Raw genomic sequence first — 20,415 nt, 5'->3', positions numbered from 1 at the left:
GCCGCGGAGCAACTGGGCCCGTGAGCCACAATTACTGAGCCTGCGTGTCTGGAGCTTGTGCTCCTCAACAAGAGAGGCCGCGACAGTGAGAGGCCCGCGCACTGCGATGAAGAGTGGCCCCCACTTGCCGCAACTAGAGAAAGCCCTCGCACAGAAACGAAGACCCAACACAGCCAAAAATAAATAAATAAATTTAAAAAAAAAAAAAAAAAAAAAAAGAAAAACATAGTACCATCGTATATTTTGTGTATAACAACTGTTATGCAACTTCCAAACCGGTAAATGGGCTGAGGGTAGGGATGCCCTAGAGGGTAGTCTTGCCTTCGAAAGAGATTTTGTCTGAAAGATTCCATAGTTCTGAACTCTTGAGGTACAGGGGCATCAGGTAAGGGCAGCTCCTCACTGTCTTATAACCTACAGTTGTCCAAGGGTGAGTATCGCTTGTCTCCAGTAATCCTTATCGAGGGGCTGCTGATGCCTACAGATGGAATGGAGGTTGGATCTACCCTCTGTTATTCTGGATACACCCTTCCCTGCCTTTTGTCAGGAGAGGGGAGAGAGGACAGTTCTGGGGGGAAGAATCTTTAACTCTGACATGTGATTGATTCTCTCCTAAAATATCGCAAAGCAAATATATCTTGAATGTAAGGTTTATATCCTCCTGAAAACCTCTGATCTACATGAAAGGTTCATATTCCTCCTGTTAGCTTAACTTTTACCTTATTTCTTAGGGACTGGTTAGCTCTGTCCTTATCCCCACTCTCTGCCTGAAGTTACACTACCAAGTTTTCCTGCAGTGACTAACAGTGAATGACATCCATCCCCAGTCATTTTTCCCTGATCCATGGATTTCCTTTCTGGCTGTAAAAGTAGTGGGGTTAGGTGTGGAGGGGCAAAGATTGGAGTTAAGGATAGGGTACTGCTTTTCACCCTGCTGCATACGTTAAAGATTAAAGTTCTGTTTGAGCACACAGTCATCTTCTAATATGTTTAAAGTCTTTTATGGTTAACGTTCATTCCTTTAGTCCAGCAGTGTGCTACTGCAGTGTGCAGTAGCTACTATGGAGGATATAAAAGAAATATAAAATACATTTTACTTAATATCTCTCACTTAATTCTCACCACAGTCCTGAGAGATAGGTGTTACTATCCCTGTCTTACAGAGAAGTTAGAAAGCTTATTCAAGGCTATAAAGCTTGTAAGTGACAGAACTGGGATTTGACTTTCTTTCAGGGATGGAGTCCGCAGGGTGACTGAATCACAAGGTGACCTCATTATATAAGCTATGTGGAAATACTTCTTCTGCCCTCACCGCTGCCACCCCCCCCCATTGGTCTTTATGACCACATATGAACCCACATTAGTGTTGATTTTGATCACCATCATCCTTAATTATAGGGAAAAACATAGTTGTGTTCAGTCATGCGTAAAATGTCACAGTGACTAGGGCTGTCTCTATTTCTTAACTACTCTCTCCCAAAATGCTAATCGAAAAATGTCAAAATTAACAGTTGCTGATTTTAATTGTAAGAATCCAGATTGTACACTGTAAAAATGAACATACTGTTCTTTACATTGGTCAACTTTTTCATACAAATTTGCCCAGAAATAAAAACCAGTTCCTAATCTTGTCAGTGTGGCAGTGGAACGAGGTTTCAGAAGACCTTGGGTTCTCATCTCATCTCTTTTATATCTGAGCAACGTGAGCTAGGATCTGTCCTTCAATCTTCCTGAGTTTCAGTCAATTTTCTACCGTATTAGGAGTAATATTCACTCCTTCCTGTGCCTGTAGTATAGGTGTACGGGAGAATATAAGTGTTGTAGTATTTCGAAAACCATAAGGTAGTTTACAAATGTAAGGGGTTATTATTCATTCATTCTGCAGCTATTTACTCCTATTAGCAGGTTGTACATATGTGAAAAAACGTAGCTTCCGTCCTCAGTACAGTCTAGTGGGAAGACCGACGTGCAGACAGAGAGTGCTGCAGTTGGTGCAGTGATGGGGACGTGTACCAGGTACAACAGAGCCTAAAGGAAAGAATCCCTGAGTCCATCTAGGGGCACCAGGGAAGGCTTCACAGAGGAGATGGTGTGGACTGAGACTTGAAGAATGAGAAGTAGTTTGCCTGATGAACTAAACGCAGAAGAGAATTCCAGGCAGAGGGAAAGCATGTTTGAAACTCTAGAATAAGTTACTCTGTCTGGAATTAGAAGTACCAGGTAAGGAGGTAAAGACACAGACAGATAGATAAGGGACAAATTATGGAGAGCCTTTGAATACCATGCTAAGGAGTTTAGATTATGTACAGGAGGAAATATAAAGCCACTGAAGAATTTTGAGGTGAATTTTGATCAGGTTTCTGTGTGGGCCAGGAAGGAGGCAGTGGAGAGAATGAGTGGATTGCAATTATCCAAGAGAGACGATGCAAAGGGGGGAGAAAAACAGCAGCTGATGTTATGCCTGAGTGACTGGAAGTATTTTTTAAAAATAAAGAACTCTTAAGGGGATTTGGTTTTAAGGGAAGACTTCAGCTTCAAACAGCATCGTTTGGCAGGTCATTTGGAGGAAGAGGGATCAGCGGGCAGCTAGAGAAGCAAAGGAAATCTCAGTGCTAGAGATGCTGTTGCAGTGAGAGCTGAAGCCAGGAGTCGAGGGGAGGGCTGCCTATGAAAGAAGAGTGAATGGGGAATAGAGCAAAGAAGTTAACGTAACCGAAGGAAAGGAAAAGTGCCAAGGTATGTCACAGATGTCAAGAAAAGAGACAGTTTCAAGGAAAATAGTCCATAAGACCTAAAGCTGGAGGGAGAAAATAAAAAGAAAAAGATCAAAGGCTAAAAGAAAACCAATTAAGAGGCTCCTGGTGATCTTAGAGAATGGTGAGGCTAGGAGTCAAAAGGAATAAGGTTTGGCTTCAGTGCCTCCCTGTTGCCTGTGGTGTTGAATACTGACTCCTCAGCCCAGAATCTTAACTTTCCTGGGAAGCCAAAGCAGTTGACTTGTTTCTCCCCATACATCCTCTGGGATTGTAAAAATTTGCCTTTATATGTTCATTCATTCTGTTCCCTCCATCTTCTACGCCTTTCCCCACTTTCTTATTTTCCTACCTATCAGCATCACACTCAAACTTCCAGGACCCAGAGACAAAGGATTTCTCTTCCAGGAAGACTTTCAATTCCCCCTCTCTCCTCTGAATTTAATTTCAGGAACTCAGTAGCAGTCAAGAGGTTCAGAGCACAAGCTTGGTAATCAGATAGACCTGAGATGGAATCTGGGTTCTGTCACTTACTGTGCTGTCTTGGTGGAGTCACTTCCCCTCTCTGATTTTTATATTTAATATCTGTAAAATGGGGATAATGATATTTACTTCTTTGTGTTGTTGTGGGGAGTAAATGAAATGATGTATATGAAACAGCATATTGCCTGGTCCATGTTTATTTTCAGAAATGGACTCATAGTAATGTATTTTATATTTGTTTCTTTGTAGCACATACCACAATCAGTGCCCACTCTCCTCCATCCACTACTCCAGCCAGAATGCTAGCTCCTTGCAAACTCATCTTTGTATCATTGTCTGGTAAATTGCATCATGGACTTTAATTATTTGTTCTTTCTTGTAGCCAAGCCCTTGGTCATGTGACTTTGCAGGGACTTGTTTCGGTTAACACTTGCCATCTTCAATGAGAGGGATGTAAACAAAAAATTAAAAGTGTTATATTTGAAATTTATAACCCTAAATAAGTATAAAAGAAAGTTAAATAAATGTTCAAATGTTTTATTCTTAAAAAAAAATAAATAAGGTTTGGGAGTGAGCAAATAATAAGAAAAATAGAAATAAATGTAGACAACTCCACATATAGGCACATTCAGACTATGGATTAGCCAGTGACATCATATTTTGTCAGAACAGTAAGGTACAGGGGAGGGACCTTCAAGATGGCAGACGAGTAAAATATGGAGATCACCTTCCTCCCCACAAATACATCAAAAATACATCTACATGTGGAACAACTCCTAAAGAACACCTACTGAACGCTGGCAGAAGACCTCAGACTTCCCAAAAGACGCCCTCAGGCGACCTACACGCAGAGGTGGGGCCAAATCCAAAGCTGAACCCCAGGAGCTATGTGAACAAAGAAGAGAAAAGGAAATCTCTCCATGCAGCCTCAGGAGCAGCAGATTAAATCTCCACAATCAACTTGATGTACCCTGCATCTGTGGAATACCTGAATAGACAACGAATCATCCCAAAATTGAGGCAGTGGACTTTGGGAGCAACTGTAGACTTGGCGTTTGCTTTCTGCATCTAATTTGTTTTCTAGTTTTATGTTTATCTTACTTTAGTATTTACAGCTGATTATCATTGGCAGATTTGTTTATTGATTTGGTTGCTTTCTTCCTTTTTTTTTATATATATATTTTTTTCCTTTTTCTCTTTTTGTGAGTGTGTATGTGTATGCTTCTTTGTGTGATTTTGTCTGTATAGCTTTCTTCTACCATTTGTGCTAGGGTTCTGTCTGTGTTTTTTTGTTTGTTTGTTTTTGTAAGTATAGTTTTTAGCACTTGTTATCATTGGTGGATTTGTTTTTTGGTTTCGTTGCTATCTTCTTTTCTTTTTTATTACTTTATTTTTAATATTTTTTTATTTTAATAACTTTATTTTATTTATTTTCCTTTTTTTTTCTTCTGAGCCGAGTGGCTGACAGGGTCTTGGTTCTCTGCCCAGGTGTCAGGCCTGAGCCTCTGAGGTGGGAGAGCTGAGTTCAGGACATTGGTCCACCAGAAGCCTCCTGGCCCCTTGTAATATCAATTGGCGAGAGCTCTCCCAGAGATCTCGATCTCAACGCTAAGACCCAGCTCCACACAACGACCAGCAAGCTACAGTACTGGACACCCTATGCCAAACAATTAGCAAGACAGGAACACAACCCCACCCATTAGCAGAGAGGCTGCCTAAAATCATAGTAAGTTCACAGATACCCCAAAACACACCACCAGACGTGGACCTGCCCACCAGAAAGACAAGATCCAGCCTCATCCACCAGAACACAGGCGCTAGTCCACTCCACCAGGAAGCCTACGCAACCCACTGAACCAACCTTACCCACAGGAGGCAGACACCAAAAACAATGGGAACTACGAACCTGCAGCCTGTGAAAAGGAGACCCCAAACACACTAAGTTAAGCAAAGTGAGAAGACAGAGAAATATGCGGCAGATGAAGGAGCAAAGTAAAAACCCACCAGACCAAACAAATGAAGAGGAAATAGGCAGTCTACCTGAAAAAGAATTCAGAGTAATGATAGTGAAGATGATCCAAAATCTCGGAAATAGAATGGAGAAAAATACAAGAAACATTTAACAAGGACCTAGAAGAACTAAAGAGCAAACAAACAATGATGAACAACACAATAAATGAAATTAAAAATTCTCTAGAAGGAATCAATAGCAGAATAACTGAGGCAGAAGAATGGATAAGTGACCTGGAAGATAAAATAGTGGAAATAACTACGAAAGAGCAGAATAAAGAAAAAAGGATGAAAAGAATTGAGGACAGTCTCAGAGACCTCTGAGACAACATTAAATGAACCAATATTTGCATTATAGGGGTCCCAGAAGAAGAAGAGAAAAAGGGCCTGAGAAAATATTTGAAGAGATTATAGTTGAAAACTTCCCTAATATGGGAAAGGAAATAGTCAATCAAGTCCAGGAAGTGCAGAGAGTCCCATACAGGATAAATGCAAGGAGAAACACGCCAAGACACATAGTAATCAAACTATCAAAAATTAAATACAAAGAAAAAAATATTAAAAGCAGCAAGGGAAAAGCAACAAATAACATACAAGAGAATCCCCATACGATTAACAGCTGAACTTTCAGCAGAAACTCTGCAAGCCAGAAGGGAGTGGCAGGACATAGTGATGAAAGGGAAAAACCTACAACCAAGATTACTCTACCCAGCAAGGATCATATTCAGATTCGACGGAGAAATTAAAACCTTTACAAACAAGTAAAAGCTAAGAGAATTCACCACCACCAAACCAGCTTTACAACAAATGCTAAAGGAACTTCTCTAGGCAGGAAACACAAGAGAAGGAAGAGACCTACAATAACAAACCCCAAACAATTAAGAAAATGGTAATAGGAACATACATATCAATAATTACCTTAAATGTAAATGGATTAAATGCTCCAACCAAAAGATATAGACTGGCTGAATGGATACAAAAACAAGACCCGTATATATGCTGTCTACAAGAGACCCGCTTCAGACCTGGGGGCACATACAGACTGAAAGTGAGGGGATGAAAAAAGATATTCCATGCAAATGGACATCAAAAGAAAGCTGGAGCAGCAGTTCTCATATCAGACAATATAAACTTTAAAATAAAGACTATTACAAGAGACAAAGAAGGACACTACATAATGATCAAGGGATCAATCCAAGAAGAAGATATAACAATCGTAAATTTATACACCCAACATAGGAGCACCTCAATACATAAGGCAAATGCTAACAGCCATAAAAGGGGAAATTGACAGTAGCACAGGCATAATAGGGGACTTTAACACCCCACTTTCACCACTGGACAGATCATCCAAAATGAAAATAAATAAGGAAACACAACCTTTAAATGACACATTCAACAAGATGGACGTAATTGATATTTAGAGGACATTCCATCCAAAAACAACAGAATACACTTCTCAAGTGCTCATGGACCATTCTCCAGGATCATATCTTGGGTCACAAATCAAGCCTTGGTAAATTTAAGAAATTTGAAATTGTATCAAGTATCTTTTCTGACCACAACACTATAGGACTAGATATCAATTACAGGGGAAAAAACCTGTAAAAAATACAAACACATGGAGGCTAAACAATGCGTTAGTAAATAACCAATAGATCACTGAAGAAAGCAAAGAGGAAATCAAAAAATACCTAGAGACAAATGACAACAAAAACACGACGACCCACAACCTATGGGATGCAGCAAAAGCAGTTTTAAGAGGGAAGTTTATAGCAATACAATCCTACCTCAAGAAACAAGAAACATCTCAAATAAACTAACCTTACACCTAAAGCAATTAGAGAAAGAAGAACAAAAACACCTCAAACTTAGCAGAAGGAAAGAAATCATAAAGATGAGATCAGAAATAAATGAAAAAGAAATGAAGGAAATGATAGCCAAGATCAGTAAAACTAAAAGCTGGCTCTTTGAGAAGATAAACAAAATTGGTAAACCATTAGCCAGACTCATCAAGAAAAAAAGGGAAAAGACTCAAATAGAATTAGAACTGAAAAAGGAGAAGTAACAACTGCCACTGCAGAAATGCAAAGGATCATGAGAAATTACTACAAGCAACTATATGCCAATAAAATGGACAACCTGGAAGACATGGACAAATTCTTAGAAAAGCACAACTTTCCGAGACTGAAGCAGGAAGAAATAGAAAATATAAACAGACCAATCAGAAGCACTGAAATTGAAACTGTGATTAAAAATCTTCCAACAAACCAAAGCCCAGGACCAGATGGCTTCACAGGCGAATTCTATCAAACATTTAGGGAAGAGCTAACACCTATCCTTCTCAAACTCTTCCAAAATATAGCAGAGGAAGGAAGACTCCCAAAGTCATTCTGTGAGACCACCATCACCCTGATACCAAAACCAGACAGAGATGTCACAAAAAGAGAAAACTACAGGCCAATATCACTGATGAACATAGATGCAAAAATCCTCAAGAAAATACTAGCAAACAGAATCCAACAGCACATTAAAAGGATCATACACCTTGATCAAGTGGGGTTTATTGCAGGAATGCAAGGATTCTTCAGTATACACCAATCAATGTGATACACCATATTAACAAATTGAAGGAGAAGAACCACGTGATCATCTCAATAGATGCAGAAAAAGCTTTTGACAAAATTCAACACCCATTTATGATAAAAACCCGCCAGAAAGTAGGCATATAGGGAACTTACCTCAACATAAGGAAGGCCATATATGACAAGCCCACAGCCAGCATCGTTCTCAATGGTGAAAAACTGAAACCATTTCCACTAAGATCAGGAACAAGACAAGGTTGCCTACTCTCACCACTGGTATTCAACATAGTTTTGGAAGTTTTAGCCACAGCAATCAGAGAAGAAAAAGAAATAAAAGGAATCCAAATCGGAAAAGAAGAAGTAAAACTGTCACTGTTTGCAGATAACATGATACTATACATAGGGAATCCTAAAGATGCTACCAGAAAACTACTAGAGCTAATCAATGAATTTGGTAGAGTACCAGGATACAAAATGAATGCACAGAAATCTCTTTCATTCCTATACACTAGTGATGAAAAATCTGAAAGAGATATTAAAGAAGCACTCCCATTTACCATTGCAACAAAAAGAATAAAATACCTAGGAATAAACCTACCTAAGGAGACAAAAGACCTGTATGCAGAAAACTATAAGACACTGATGAAATAAATTAAAGATGATAGAAACAAATGGTGAGATATACCATGTTCTTGGATTGGAAGAATCAACACTGTGAAAATGACTCTACTACCCAAAGCAATCTACAGATTCAGTGCAATCCCTATCAAACTACCACTGGCATTTTTCACAGAACTACAACAAAAAGTTCACAATTTGTATGGAAACACAAAAGATCCCGAATAGCCAAAGCAATCTTGAGGAAGAAAAACCGAGCTGGAGGAATCAGGCTTCCTGACTTCAGACTATACTACAAAGTTACAGTCATCAAGACAGTATGGTACTGGCATGGAAACAGAAATATAGATCAATGGAACAGGATAGAAAGCCCAGAGATAAACCCATTCACATATGGTCACCTTATCTTTGATAAAGGAGGCAGGAATATACAGTGGAGAAAAGACAGCCTTTTCAATAAGTGGTGCTGGGAAAACTGGACAGCTACATGTAAAAGAATGAAATTAGAACACTCCCTAACACCATACACAAAAATAAACTCAAAATGGATTAAAGACCTAAATGTAAGGCCAGACACTATAAAACTCTTAGAGAAAACATAGGCAGAACACTTCTGTGACATAAATCACAGCAAGATCCTTTTTGACCCACCTGCTAGAGAAATGGAAATAAAAATAAACAAATGGGACCTAATGAAACTTAAAAGCTTTTGCACAGCAAAGGAAACCATAAACAAGATGAAAAGACAACCCTCAGAATGGGAGAAAATATTTGCAAACGAAGCAACTGACAAAGGATTAATCCCCAAAATATACAAGCAGCTCATGCAGCTCAATGTCAAAAAAACAAACAACCCAATCCAAAAATGGGCAGAAAACCTAAGACATTTCTCCAAAGAAGATATACAGATTGCCAACAAACACATGAAAGGTTGGTCAACGTCACTAATCATTAGAGAAATGCAAATCAAAACTACAATGAGGTATCACCTCACACCTGTCAGAATGGCCATCATCAAAAAATCTACAAACAATAACTGCTGGAGAGGGTGTGGAGAAAAGGGAACCCTCCTGCACTGTTGGTGGGAGTGTAAATTGATACAGCCACTATGGAGAACAGTATGGAGGTTCCTTAAAAAACTAAAAATAGAACTACCATATGACCCAGCAATCCCAGTACTGGGCATATACCCTGAGAAAACCATAATTCAGAAAGAGTCATGTACCACAATGTTCATTGCAGCACTATCTACAATAGCCAGGACATGGAAGCAACCTAAGTGTCCATCAACAGATGAATGGATAAAGAAGATGTGGCACATATATACAATGGAATATTACTCAGCCATGAAAAGAAACGAAAATGAGTTATTTGTAGTGAGGTGGATGGACCTAGAGACTGTCATACAGAGTGGAGTAAGTCAGAAAGAGAAAAACAAATACCATATGCTAACACATATATATGGAATCTTAAAAAAAAAAAAAAGGTTCTGCTGAGCCTAAGGGCAGGACAGGAATAAAGACACAGACATAGAGAATGGACTTGAGGACACAGGAAGCGGGAAGGGTAAGCTGAGACGAAGTGAGAGAGTGGCATGGACATATATACACTACCAAATGTAAAACAGATAGCTAGTGGGAAGCAGCCGCATAGCACAGGGAGATCAGCTCAGTGCTTTGTGACCACCTGGGCGGGGGGGAGGGAGACACAAGAGGGAGGAGAAATGGGGATATATGTATATGTATAGCTGATACACTTTGTTATACAACAGAAACTGACACATCATTGTAAGGCAATTATATTCCAATAAAGATGTTAAAAAAAAAAAAGAATAGTAAGGTACAAATGGAAATGCCAGCATGTAATGGAAATTGCTATTTTACCTTTTGTGTCCTCAACACCATAAGCTTTGAGTCTGGTGAACTGATCAGAATCATTCTTTTATGAATAACGTAATATGCTTGTATCCAAAAATAAATATACTATTGTTGTCACCTTCATCTTTTCCTTGACCCATATGGCTTGCTGTTTCTCCTCAGTGCCTGATCAACAATAACAAAAGCAAGCACTGTCCTCTATAGCTGGCTGAAATGCATACTAGAGAGATGGAAGCATCTTCCCAGTGTATCCTAGTCACGGTAGTAAAGTAAATGCACTAGGGCAAGTCAGTTCTGTGTCTAACTGACAATTCATATCCTTGTCAGACATGAGCTTTATCCTTATTCCTCACCAGCATGGATTCTCATTAATGGCCTGAAGCATAAGTGGTGGATCGTATTCAGGAGTTCTAGTCACTATGAACAGCCATGGATGAGACACTTAATGTAATAATTCTTACACTAGGGAGGCTACAATAATTTCATTGTTAATAACTGGTTAGGATTTTGAGAACTTGAGTAGGGAGCTTTTACAAATGGTTCTCATTAACTTCTGTTAAAATAGCCTACCAACTACATTGGGCTTTCAAGGGATATATAAGAGTTCAGTAGCAATTTCTAGATTTTGTGAGTGTGAAACAACCCTGGGCTCATATCTTCAGATGACACTGATGATTCCATACAAGATACAGTTGTCTGAGACATTCTCTCAATTAAATAACTTTCTTTCCTTTATGGTTAGTCTTATCTGATCAAGTAAGATGACCTGGTATCCACTAGAATTCAGAAATTCTATGAAGCCGAAGGTTAGAACATGGTAGAATTTCTTTTTAATGTTTTATAGGATGATTCCTACCTAAGATGGGAACTGTTCCATTCTCTGTTCTCCAAGTTCTTTACTGAAGCTTAAAAAAAAAAGGAGGGAGGAAGGGAGGAAGGAAAGGAAGAAGGAAGGAAGGATATGTTTGTTTTTCAGACTTCAGTATTAGACATCTTCAAATGTTAAACCTGGCAGAGTAGCCAGTGTTAAATATGAGAGAAAATCATCCAGTAGGCATTTGGGCCTCCTCTCAGCAAAGTGTCACCAACAAAAATTCACTTGCTGTTTTTCCTTCTGTTTGATTAATTCATTAGGCTTGAAACTGAGATAACAGTTTGATTTCCCTCCTCTATGACACTCCAAGTGAAAGGAGTAAAAGAGTTGTGTTGTCAGTAGCATAGAGAACTCTGCTGACACTATCCTGGTTGGGGAGTAGAGAGACGGTTCTAAGTGTCACAGTTCCTACAGACTACAGCAAATGTGGTAAGAAGGCACAGCCCAAAGGTGACCCAGTATCCTTTCTTTAATGTCCGATCTTGCTTCCAAAAAAAAAAATTTTTTTTAATAAATTTATTTATCTATTTATTTGTTTTATTTTTGGCTGTGTTGGGTCTTCGTTGCTGTGCACAGGCTTTCTCTAGTTGCGGCGAGCAGGGGCTACTCTTCATTGCGGTGCGCAGGCTTCTCACTGCGGTGGCTTCTCTTGTTGTGGAGCACAGGCTCTAGGCGTGCGGGCTTCAGTATTTGTGGCATGTGAGCTCTAGAGCACATGCTCACTATTAGTAGTACACTGGCTTAGTTACTCTGTGGCATGTGGGATCTTCCCGGACCAGGGCTCGAACCCGTGTCTCCTGCATTGGCAGGCAGATTCTTAACCACTGCGCCACCAGGGAAGCCCCCCAAAAAATTTTATTGAGAATTTTTATGTGCAATACACAACGTTTGGCACTGTGGAGAGTATAAACAATTCGGGATTTCTGTCATAAATGTAAATAAAAATACACATACACAATCCTGCATGTATACACATACCTTACATGCATACATATATACATATATACATTCACATGTAAAGGCATATATCATTAGTATGCTTTGAGCTGGAAGAAATAGAAAACATCAACTCAAATGGATTAAACAATAAAGAAATTTATCACTTCATATAACAAGTAGTCCAAAATTAGGACCGCTTCTGATGCTGTACAGTCAGGACTCAGGCTCTATTTTTCAGCAGTTCTCTTAGCTTAGCCTTTTTGTTGGCTTTGTCTTCAGGCCAGCTGACCACGTGATTACAGGAGGGCTGTGGCAGTACTGAGCATCCTGGGCAGATGAGACAACATGCAGAGGCAGAGAAAAGGGTTTTCTCTTTCATGAACAGATTGGGGATCTGTTGACAAGGAGATGGGGGGTGAGAATGATGCCATCAGGAAACCTACAGTCTAGTAGAGGAGAGAGCATGTAATAGTGTGGTAGACACTGTACTAAAGGCATATACAACCGATGATGATTGTACCAAAGACAGAGTGCTGTGTTCTCGGCTGGGAGAAAATGTTAGAGAGAAAGGATAGAGGCTTGGTAGAGGCTGATCAGAGAAGACTTCCCTTGGGGAAGAGGTTGTTAATCCAGTTTGGGACATGTTGAGTTTAAGGTACTATAGGACCTCCTGGTAGAGAAATCCAGTAGACAGTTGATGTATATTGATCTAAAGCTGAAACATCTAGATAGAGAAAAAGATAATAGGGTTTAGGTGGTGGCGAAGGCTCTGAGGATGGATGAGCTAAATCCAGAGGACACACTAGGACCAGAAATGAGATCCTGAGGAAGCAACACTGACTTTTAAAGCATGGGTGAAATAAGAGGAGTTGACAGAGACAGAAAATAAAAATGGATCTTTTAATGCCATCTATGTGTGGGATGGGTGTAAGCCAACTAGAAATGACATTCTGTGATATTCACACATGTGATTTGGGTAAAGGACTGGTAAAAGCTAGGAACCTTTCACTACCCGTTATTTGCCCAATAGCAGGTGCCTTCCCTAAGAAACTGGTTGAATGAGACAGAGTTTCATTGGAGGTATGGCTAGACCTGAACAGTCATCCACCCAAAGGAGAATTGGAGCATTAAATTTTCTAAAATGGGTCTCTTTTTTTTTTTTGGCAGGAGTGGTCACACATTACTTGCCTTCTGGTTTTCCCGCCAAGAGGGAAAACTAAACCGACAGCAGACAATTGAACTGGGACATCACATCCTCAAAGCACACATTTTTAAGGTAATTAAAGAAGTTGGAGGTGTTTTTCTTTCCATTTCCCTCAGGCTTTCCTTAACACTGTGTGTATGAAGCTACTGTTACGTCAGTGTGGCCCCTGCTTTCTGAAATCAGTTTGTTGCAAAATTGGTCCATCTCCTAAAATTTCTGACCTGTTCCTCCCTAGGACTTTGAAAGAAAGCCACATTTGTCATCTCCCAGTTTAGTGGATTGCTAGGCTTTCCAGGAAAGGTACATGTATAATCATTTAGATAAGAAGCGTATACACATACACATGTGTACTCCATGTATGACCCACCATCTCCTGAGAAGAGTCACGTTGTAGCATTAGTTGCAGGTTTTCAGTGTCTAAAAAAAATCGCTGAGAGCAGTTTACTCTCTCAGTGTTCTCTTAATTGTTTTAGTGAAGATTTTAATATTCCTGGTGCTGTGATTTTCAAACTCTTTGTCTAGAACCAACTATAACCTTCCTTTAAGCTACTTCCCCCATTCTCTCTTCAAATTATAATCCCAGTTTTTCGCAGTAGTTTCAAAACTTTTAAGGACTCCAAGCATCAAGCCTCCCTCTCCCAACATCCACACGGCTGGAGTGGAGACCCAGAGGAGGGCACGTAATTCATCTGTTTGTGCTTGTATGCATTCATTTGTTTATTCAGTGCTTACTGAGGCATTGTACTAGGTACTAGGGATACACAAACCAAAAATATACAGCCCCTAATCTCAAGGAATTTATAGTCTAGATAGCAGTTGTGGGGCAAAGGACAGAAGTCAAGGAAGAAATTTGTTTTCCTGATTTTCCTAGCCCACAGCTTGCTATTTCATCTGCCACCTACAATCCCTACAATCTCTTCAGACCACTTTTGCTGCTCCCAGATTGAGAAATGCAGAGATCCTAAATAGTCCTCTGGCTTGGACTTCCCCCAAGAGATACTGTTAAAGATAAAACAGTTCTGTTCTCTTCAGAGAGAAAAATGGCATTAAGGGCAACTTCAAGAGCCTAGCAAATTCTTCCCAGTATATAAGTACACAGCTAGAGAAGCCTTTTCATCAGATGGACAGAAGTAAAACCCACAGTGACAGGTCCTTTATTTGAATCATAATTGTCTTATTAATAAATCACTCTACCAAAAATGACCTTACCTAGTGACCTTACTTAATGGGAGCAGAGTGAGACTATTTTATTTTAACAGGCAAGGTGTCTCATTCCAATTTCAAGTGGACCAAAAAGTATCTGCTACTTCTACAAACTCTGAGATGAGTATCCTTCAATTAGACGGGAAAGTAACTTACGTATTAAGCATCACTGCTTTAAACACTTGAACATTTGGCATCACCCTCTGCCTAGGATCAGATGCAATGAAGATGATGCCTGTCTTTATGCCCTGCACCATAAAATAAATACCACATGAAACAGATAAATGATATGAAGTTTCATTTGATCCCCTGTGACTTTATCCACTACAGGGAGACCTACATTTATTTATTTTTTTATATCCCCATGGCTTATTTATTTTATAACCAGACGTTTGTACCTCTTGATCCCTTCACCTACTTCATCCTCCCCACAACCCCCTCCTCTCTGGCAACCACCAGCCTGTCATGGAGACCTACACTTAAACCATACACTCCTGTCACTGACACAGTTTTATCTTATGTTGCTGCAGACAACATGGTTGCCTGAGATAAGACTGGCTCCGTGTGTGATTCAGGCCATAAATACTCGGGTGTATAGCATGTGGTGATGACATGACTGCAAGCTGAAGAATGTGGACTCGGACCATGGTTTTCCTGATGCTGCACTTTTCAGGGTCCTTTAAATGCAGCGTGCTCCCTGTTGATAGACTTAAGCTTCTCTCAGACTGCCAGAATTCTCACTTCCTATCAGCTGAGGGTCATGAAAAGGCAAAGACAGACTCAATGCTTAGACTCAGCGCCACTTAGAACTGCCAATCAGCAGTGACATATAGTCCAATTCATATTTCTTTCCAATTAGTTTTAAATTTCCCATATTTTATCTTTGTTCATGAAAAATTACATATGATGTCATTAATCACCTTAAAAATATGAGGTTGAGTGTCTGTAATTCTGGATATTTGGTATATTTACAGAGTTGTGTAATTATTACCACTATTACTACATTTCCATCACCTTAAAAATAAACCTTGTGTCCATTTGAAGTCACTCCCCATGAGCTTCCCCCAACCCCTGGCAACCACTAATCTACTGTCTATAAGTTTGACTTTTCTGGACGTCTAGTATAAATGGAATCATACAATCCATGGTTGTCTATGTCTGGCTTCTTTCACTTAGCATGATGTTTTTAGGGTTCATCCATGTTGTAGCATGTATCCTTAATTGATTCCTTCTTATTGCCAAATAATACACCTTTTTGTTTATCCATTCACTAGTTGCACATTTCGGTTGTTTCCACTTTTTGGCTGTTGTGAATAATGCTGCTATGAACATAGCATACAGGGTTTTTTTCCCTCTTTTTATTTTTTTAAAATAAAATTAGACATATTAAAGTGAATAACTCATTGGCATTTAGTACACTTACAATGTTAGTGTTCAGGTTTTTGTGTGGACATGTCTTCAGTTCTTCCAAAGGAGTGAGAGGTCTGAGTCCCTCCTCAGGCTCCCCAGCCTGAGTGTCCTGTACCGGGAAGATGAGTCCCCAGAGCATTTGGCTTTGAAGGCCAGTGGAGATTACTTTTGGGAGTCCCAAAGAGCTGCAGAAATAGAGTGGCTAAATGGACTGGAAAAAAAAAAAGAGACCTGTATATATGCTGCCTACAAGAGACTCACTTCAGATCAAAGATACACAGACTGAAAGTAAGGGGATAGAAAAAGGTATTCCAGGCAAATGGAAACAAAAAGAAAGCTGGGCTGGCATTACTTATACAAAATAGACTTTAAAGCAAGGACTAACAAAGAAGGGTAAAGGGATCAATGATGATAGAGGGATCAATGATACATAATGATAAAGGAGTAAAAGGATCAATCCGACAAGAAGATGTAACAATTGTAAATATGGATGCATAGTAGCACGTAAATACATAAAGCAAATTTGAACAAACATAAAGGGAGAAATTGACAGTAATATAATAATAGTAGAGGACTTAATACCCCACTCATATCAATGGACAGATCATCCAGACAGAAAATCAACAAGAAACACTGGGCTTAAATGACAATTATGGAATTAATAGATATGTACAGAACGTTTCATCCAAAAACAGCAGAACACACACTTTCTTCAAGTGCACATGGAACATTCTCTAGAATAGAGCACATGCTATTCCACAAACAATTCTCAATAAATTTAAGAAGATTGAATCATATCAAGCATCTTTTTTTGACCACAGTGGTATGAGACTACAAATCAACTATATGGAAAAAAACTACAAAAAACACAAACACGTGAACTCCAAACAACACACTACTAAATGACCAGTGAGTCACTGAGGAAATCAAAGAGGAAATCAAAAAATATCTAGTGATAAATGAAAATGGAAACACAATGATCCAAAGTCTATGGGATGTGGCAAAAGCAAGTCTAAGAGAGAAGTTTATAGTGATAGAAGCCTACCTCAGGAAACAGGAAAAATCTCAAACAATCTAACCTTACACGTAAAGGAATTGGAAAAAAAAGAACAAACAAAACCCAAAGTTAGTAGAAGAAAAGAAATCTTAAAGATCAGAGCAGAAATAAATGAATAGAAAAAATAGAAAATAGAAAATATCAATGAAACCAAGAGCTGCTTCTTTGAAAAGACAAACAAAATTGATAAATGTTTAACCAGACTCATGAAGAAAAAGAGAGGGCCCAAATAAAATCAAAAATGAAAGAGGAGAAGTTACAACAAATACCACAGAAATACAAAGGAGCATAAGCGATTACTACAAACAACTGTACACCAGTAAAATGGACAACCTGAAGAAACAGATAAGTTCCTAGGAACTTACAATCTCCCAAGACTAAATAAGGAAGAAGTAGAAAATATGAACAAATTGATTACCAGTAATGAAATTGAAAATTGAATAAGTAATTTAAAAAAAAAACTCCCAACAAACAAAAGTCCAGGACCAGACAGCTTCACAGGTGAATTCTACCAAACATTTAAAGAGTTAATGCCTATCCTTCTCAAACTGTTCCAAAAACTTGAAGAGGAAGGAGCACTTCCAAACTCATTCTGTGTGGCCAGCATCACCCTGATACCAAAACCAGACAAAGACACCGCAAAGAAAGAAAATGACAGGCCCAGATCACTGATAAACATAGATACAAAAGTTCTCAATGAAATATTAGTAACCAGAATTCAATAATACATAAAAAGGATCATACACCATGATCAAGTGGGATTTATCCTAGGGATGCAAGGATGGTTCAATATCTGCAAATCAATCAACATGTTACACCACATTAACAAAATGAAGGATAAAAATCATATGATTATCTCAGTAGATGCAGAAAAAGCTTTTGACAAAATTCAACATCGATTTATAATAAAAAGTCTCAACAGAGTATACAGAGGGAACATACTTCAACATAATAAAAGTCGTATATGACAAATCCATAGCCAACATCATCCTCAATGATGAAAAGCTGAAAGCATTTCCTCTAAGATCAGGAACAAGACAAGGATACCCACTCTCACCACTTTTATTCAACATAGATTGGAAGTCCTAGCCACAACAATCAGACAAGGAAAAGAAATAAAAGGCATCCAAATTGGAAAGGAAGACGTAAAATTGTCACTGTTTGCAGATGACATGATACTATATATAGAAAATCCCAAAGATGCTACCAAAAACCGTTGGAACTAATCAGTTAATTCAGTAAAGTTGCAGGACACAAAGTTAATAAACAGATACCTGTTGTGTTTCTATACACTAATAATAAACTATTGGAAAGAGAAATTAAGAAAACAATCCCATTTACAATTGCATCAAAAAAAATAAAATACCTAGGAATAAATCTAACTAAAGTAGTAAAACACTTGTACCCAGAAAACTATAAGACATTGATGAAAGAAATCGAAAACTACACAAATGGAAAGATATACCATACTCATGGATTGGAAGAATTAATATTGTTAAAATGACCATACTACCCAAGGCAATCTACAGATTCAGTGTAATCTCTGTCAAAACATGAAAGGCATTTTTCAAAGAACTAGAACAAATAATTCTAAAATTTGTGTGGAAATGCAAAAGACCCTGAATAGCAAAAGCAATCTTGAGAAAGAAGAACAAAGCTGGAGGTATCATGCTCCCTGGTTTCAAACTATACTACAAAGCTACAGTAATCAAAACAGTATGGTACTGGCACAAAAACAGACACATAGATCAATGGAACAGAGCAGAGAACCCAAAAATGAACCCACACTTATATGATCAATTAATCCATGACAAAAAAGGCAAGAATATACAATGGGGGAAAGACAGCCTCTTCAATAAATGGTATTGAGAAAACTGGACAGTTACACACAAAAGAATCAAACTGGACTACTTTCTCACAAAGCAAACAGAACAGATTAAGTTTTTAAAAAGAATTACCTCCTCAGATCTACTTTGTGGTTCCCAAACTTCATTGTTAATATCTTGCGGCCCTCAGGATTTCCTGCTTTAACTCACTTGACCCAGATATTGGCAGAATAGTAAGAAGATTGCTGGGAATTCCCTGGCAGTCCAGTGGTTAGGACTCCGCACTTCCACTGCAGGGGGCCCAGGTTCAATCCCTGGTTGGGGAGCAAAGATCCTGCAAGCCACACTGCACGGCCTTAAGAAAGGAGAAGAAGACAGAGATTAACCAAGATGGCGGAGTAGAAGGACGTGCTCTCACTCCCTCTTGCGAGAGCACCAGAATCACAACTGGCTGCTGGACAATCATTGACAGGAAGACCCTGGACTTCACCAAGGAGGATACCCCACGTCCAAGGACAGAGGAGAAGCCACAGTGAGACGGTAGGAGGGGCGCAATCAGAGTAAAATCAAATCCCATAACTGCTGGGTGGGTGACTCACAGACTGGTGAACACTTATACCACAGAAGTCCACCCACTGGAGTGAAGGTTCTGAGCCCCACGTCAGGCTTCCCAACCTGGGGGTCCGGCAACGGGAGGAGGAATTCCTAGAGAATCAGACTGAAGCCTAGTGGGAATTGATTGCAGGACTTTGACAGGACTGGGGGAAACAGAGACCCCACTCTTGGAGGGCACACACAAAGTAATGTGTGCATCGGGACCCAGGGGAAGGAGCAGTGACCCTGGGGGAGACTGAACCAGACCTACCTGCTGGTGTTGGGAGGTCTCCTGCAGAGGCGAGTGGTGGCTCTGTTTCACCGTGGGGATAAGGACACTGGCAGCAGAGGTTCTGGGAAGTTCTCCTTGGCGTGAGCCCTCCCAGAGTCTGCCATTAACCCCACCAAAGAGCACGGGTAGGCTCCAGTGTTGGGTTGCCTCAGGCAAAACAACCAACAGGGAGGGAACCCAGCCCCACCCATCAACAGTCAAGTGGATTAAGGTTTTACTGAGCTCAGACCGCCACAGCAACAGGGAGGGAACCCAGCCCCACCCATCAACAGTCAAGTGGATTAAGGTTTTACTGAGCTCTGACCGCCACAGCAACAGTCAGCTCTACCCACCACCAGAGCCTCCCATCAAGCCTCTTAGATAGCCTCAACCACCAGAGGGCAGACAACAGAAGCAAGAAAAACTATAATCCTGCAGCCTGTGGACCAAAAACCACAGTTACAGAAAGATAGAGAAGATGAAAAGGCAGAGGGCTATGTACCAGATGAAGGAACAAGAAAAAACCCCAGAAAAACAACTAAATGAAGTGGAGATAGGCAACCTTCCAGAAAAAGAATTCAGAATAATGATAGTGAAGATGATCCAGGACCTCGGAATAAGAATGGAGGCAAAGATTGAGAAGATGCAAGAAATGATTAACAAAGACCTAGAAGAATTAAAGAACAAACAAACAGAGATGACCAATACAAT

The 20,415-nt window shown here is 39.6% G+C and overlaps 1 protein-coding gene across 8 annotated transcripts in view; it reads left to right on the top strand.

Annotated features, from left to right (window-relative positions):
- The window catches only part of TANC2 (tetratricopeptide repeat, ankyrin repeat and coiled-coil containing 2), a 361,655-nt gene that overhangs the window by 302,355 nt on the left and 38,885 nt on the right, over positions 1-20,415 (top strand). For all 8 annotated transcript variants that reach the window (XM_036836548.1, XM_036836547.1, XM_036836546.1 and 5 more), the window contains one exon: positions 13,307-13,415. In XM_036836548.1, the coding sequence (XP_036692443.1) occupies positions 13,307-13,415 (109 nt within the window). The remainder of the gene's footprint in view (positions 1-13,306; positions 13,416-20,415) is intronic.

Source organism: Balaenoptera musculus, chromosome 20 (genome assembly GCF_009873245.2).
Source record: "Balaenoptera musculus isolate JJ_BM4_2016_0621 chromosome 20, mBalMus1.pri.v3, whole genome shotgun sequence".
NCBI classification, from domain to species: Eukaryota; Metazoa; Chordata; class Mammalia; order Artiodactyla; family Balaenopteridae; genus Balaenoptera; species Balaenoptera musculus.
The sequence above is the reverse complement of the archived record's forward strand: the minus strand, read 5'-3'. Positions and strand labels throughout refer to the sequence as shown.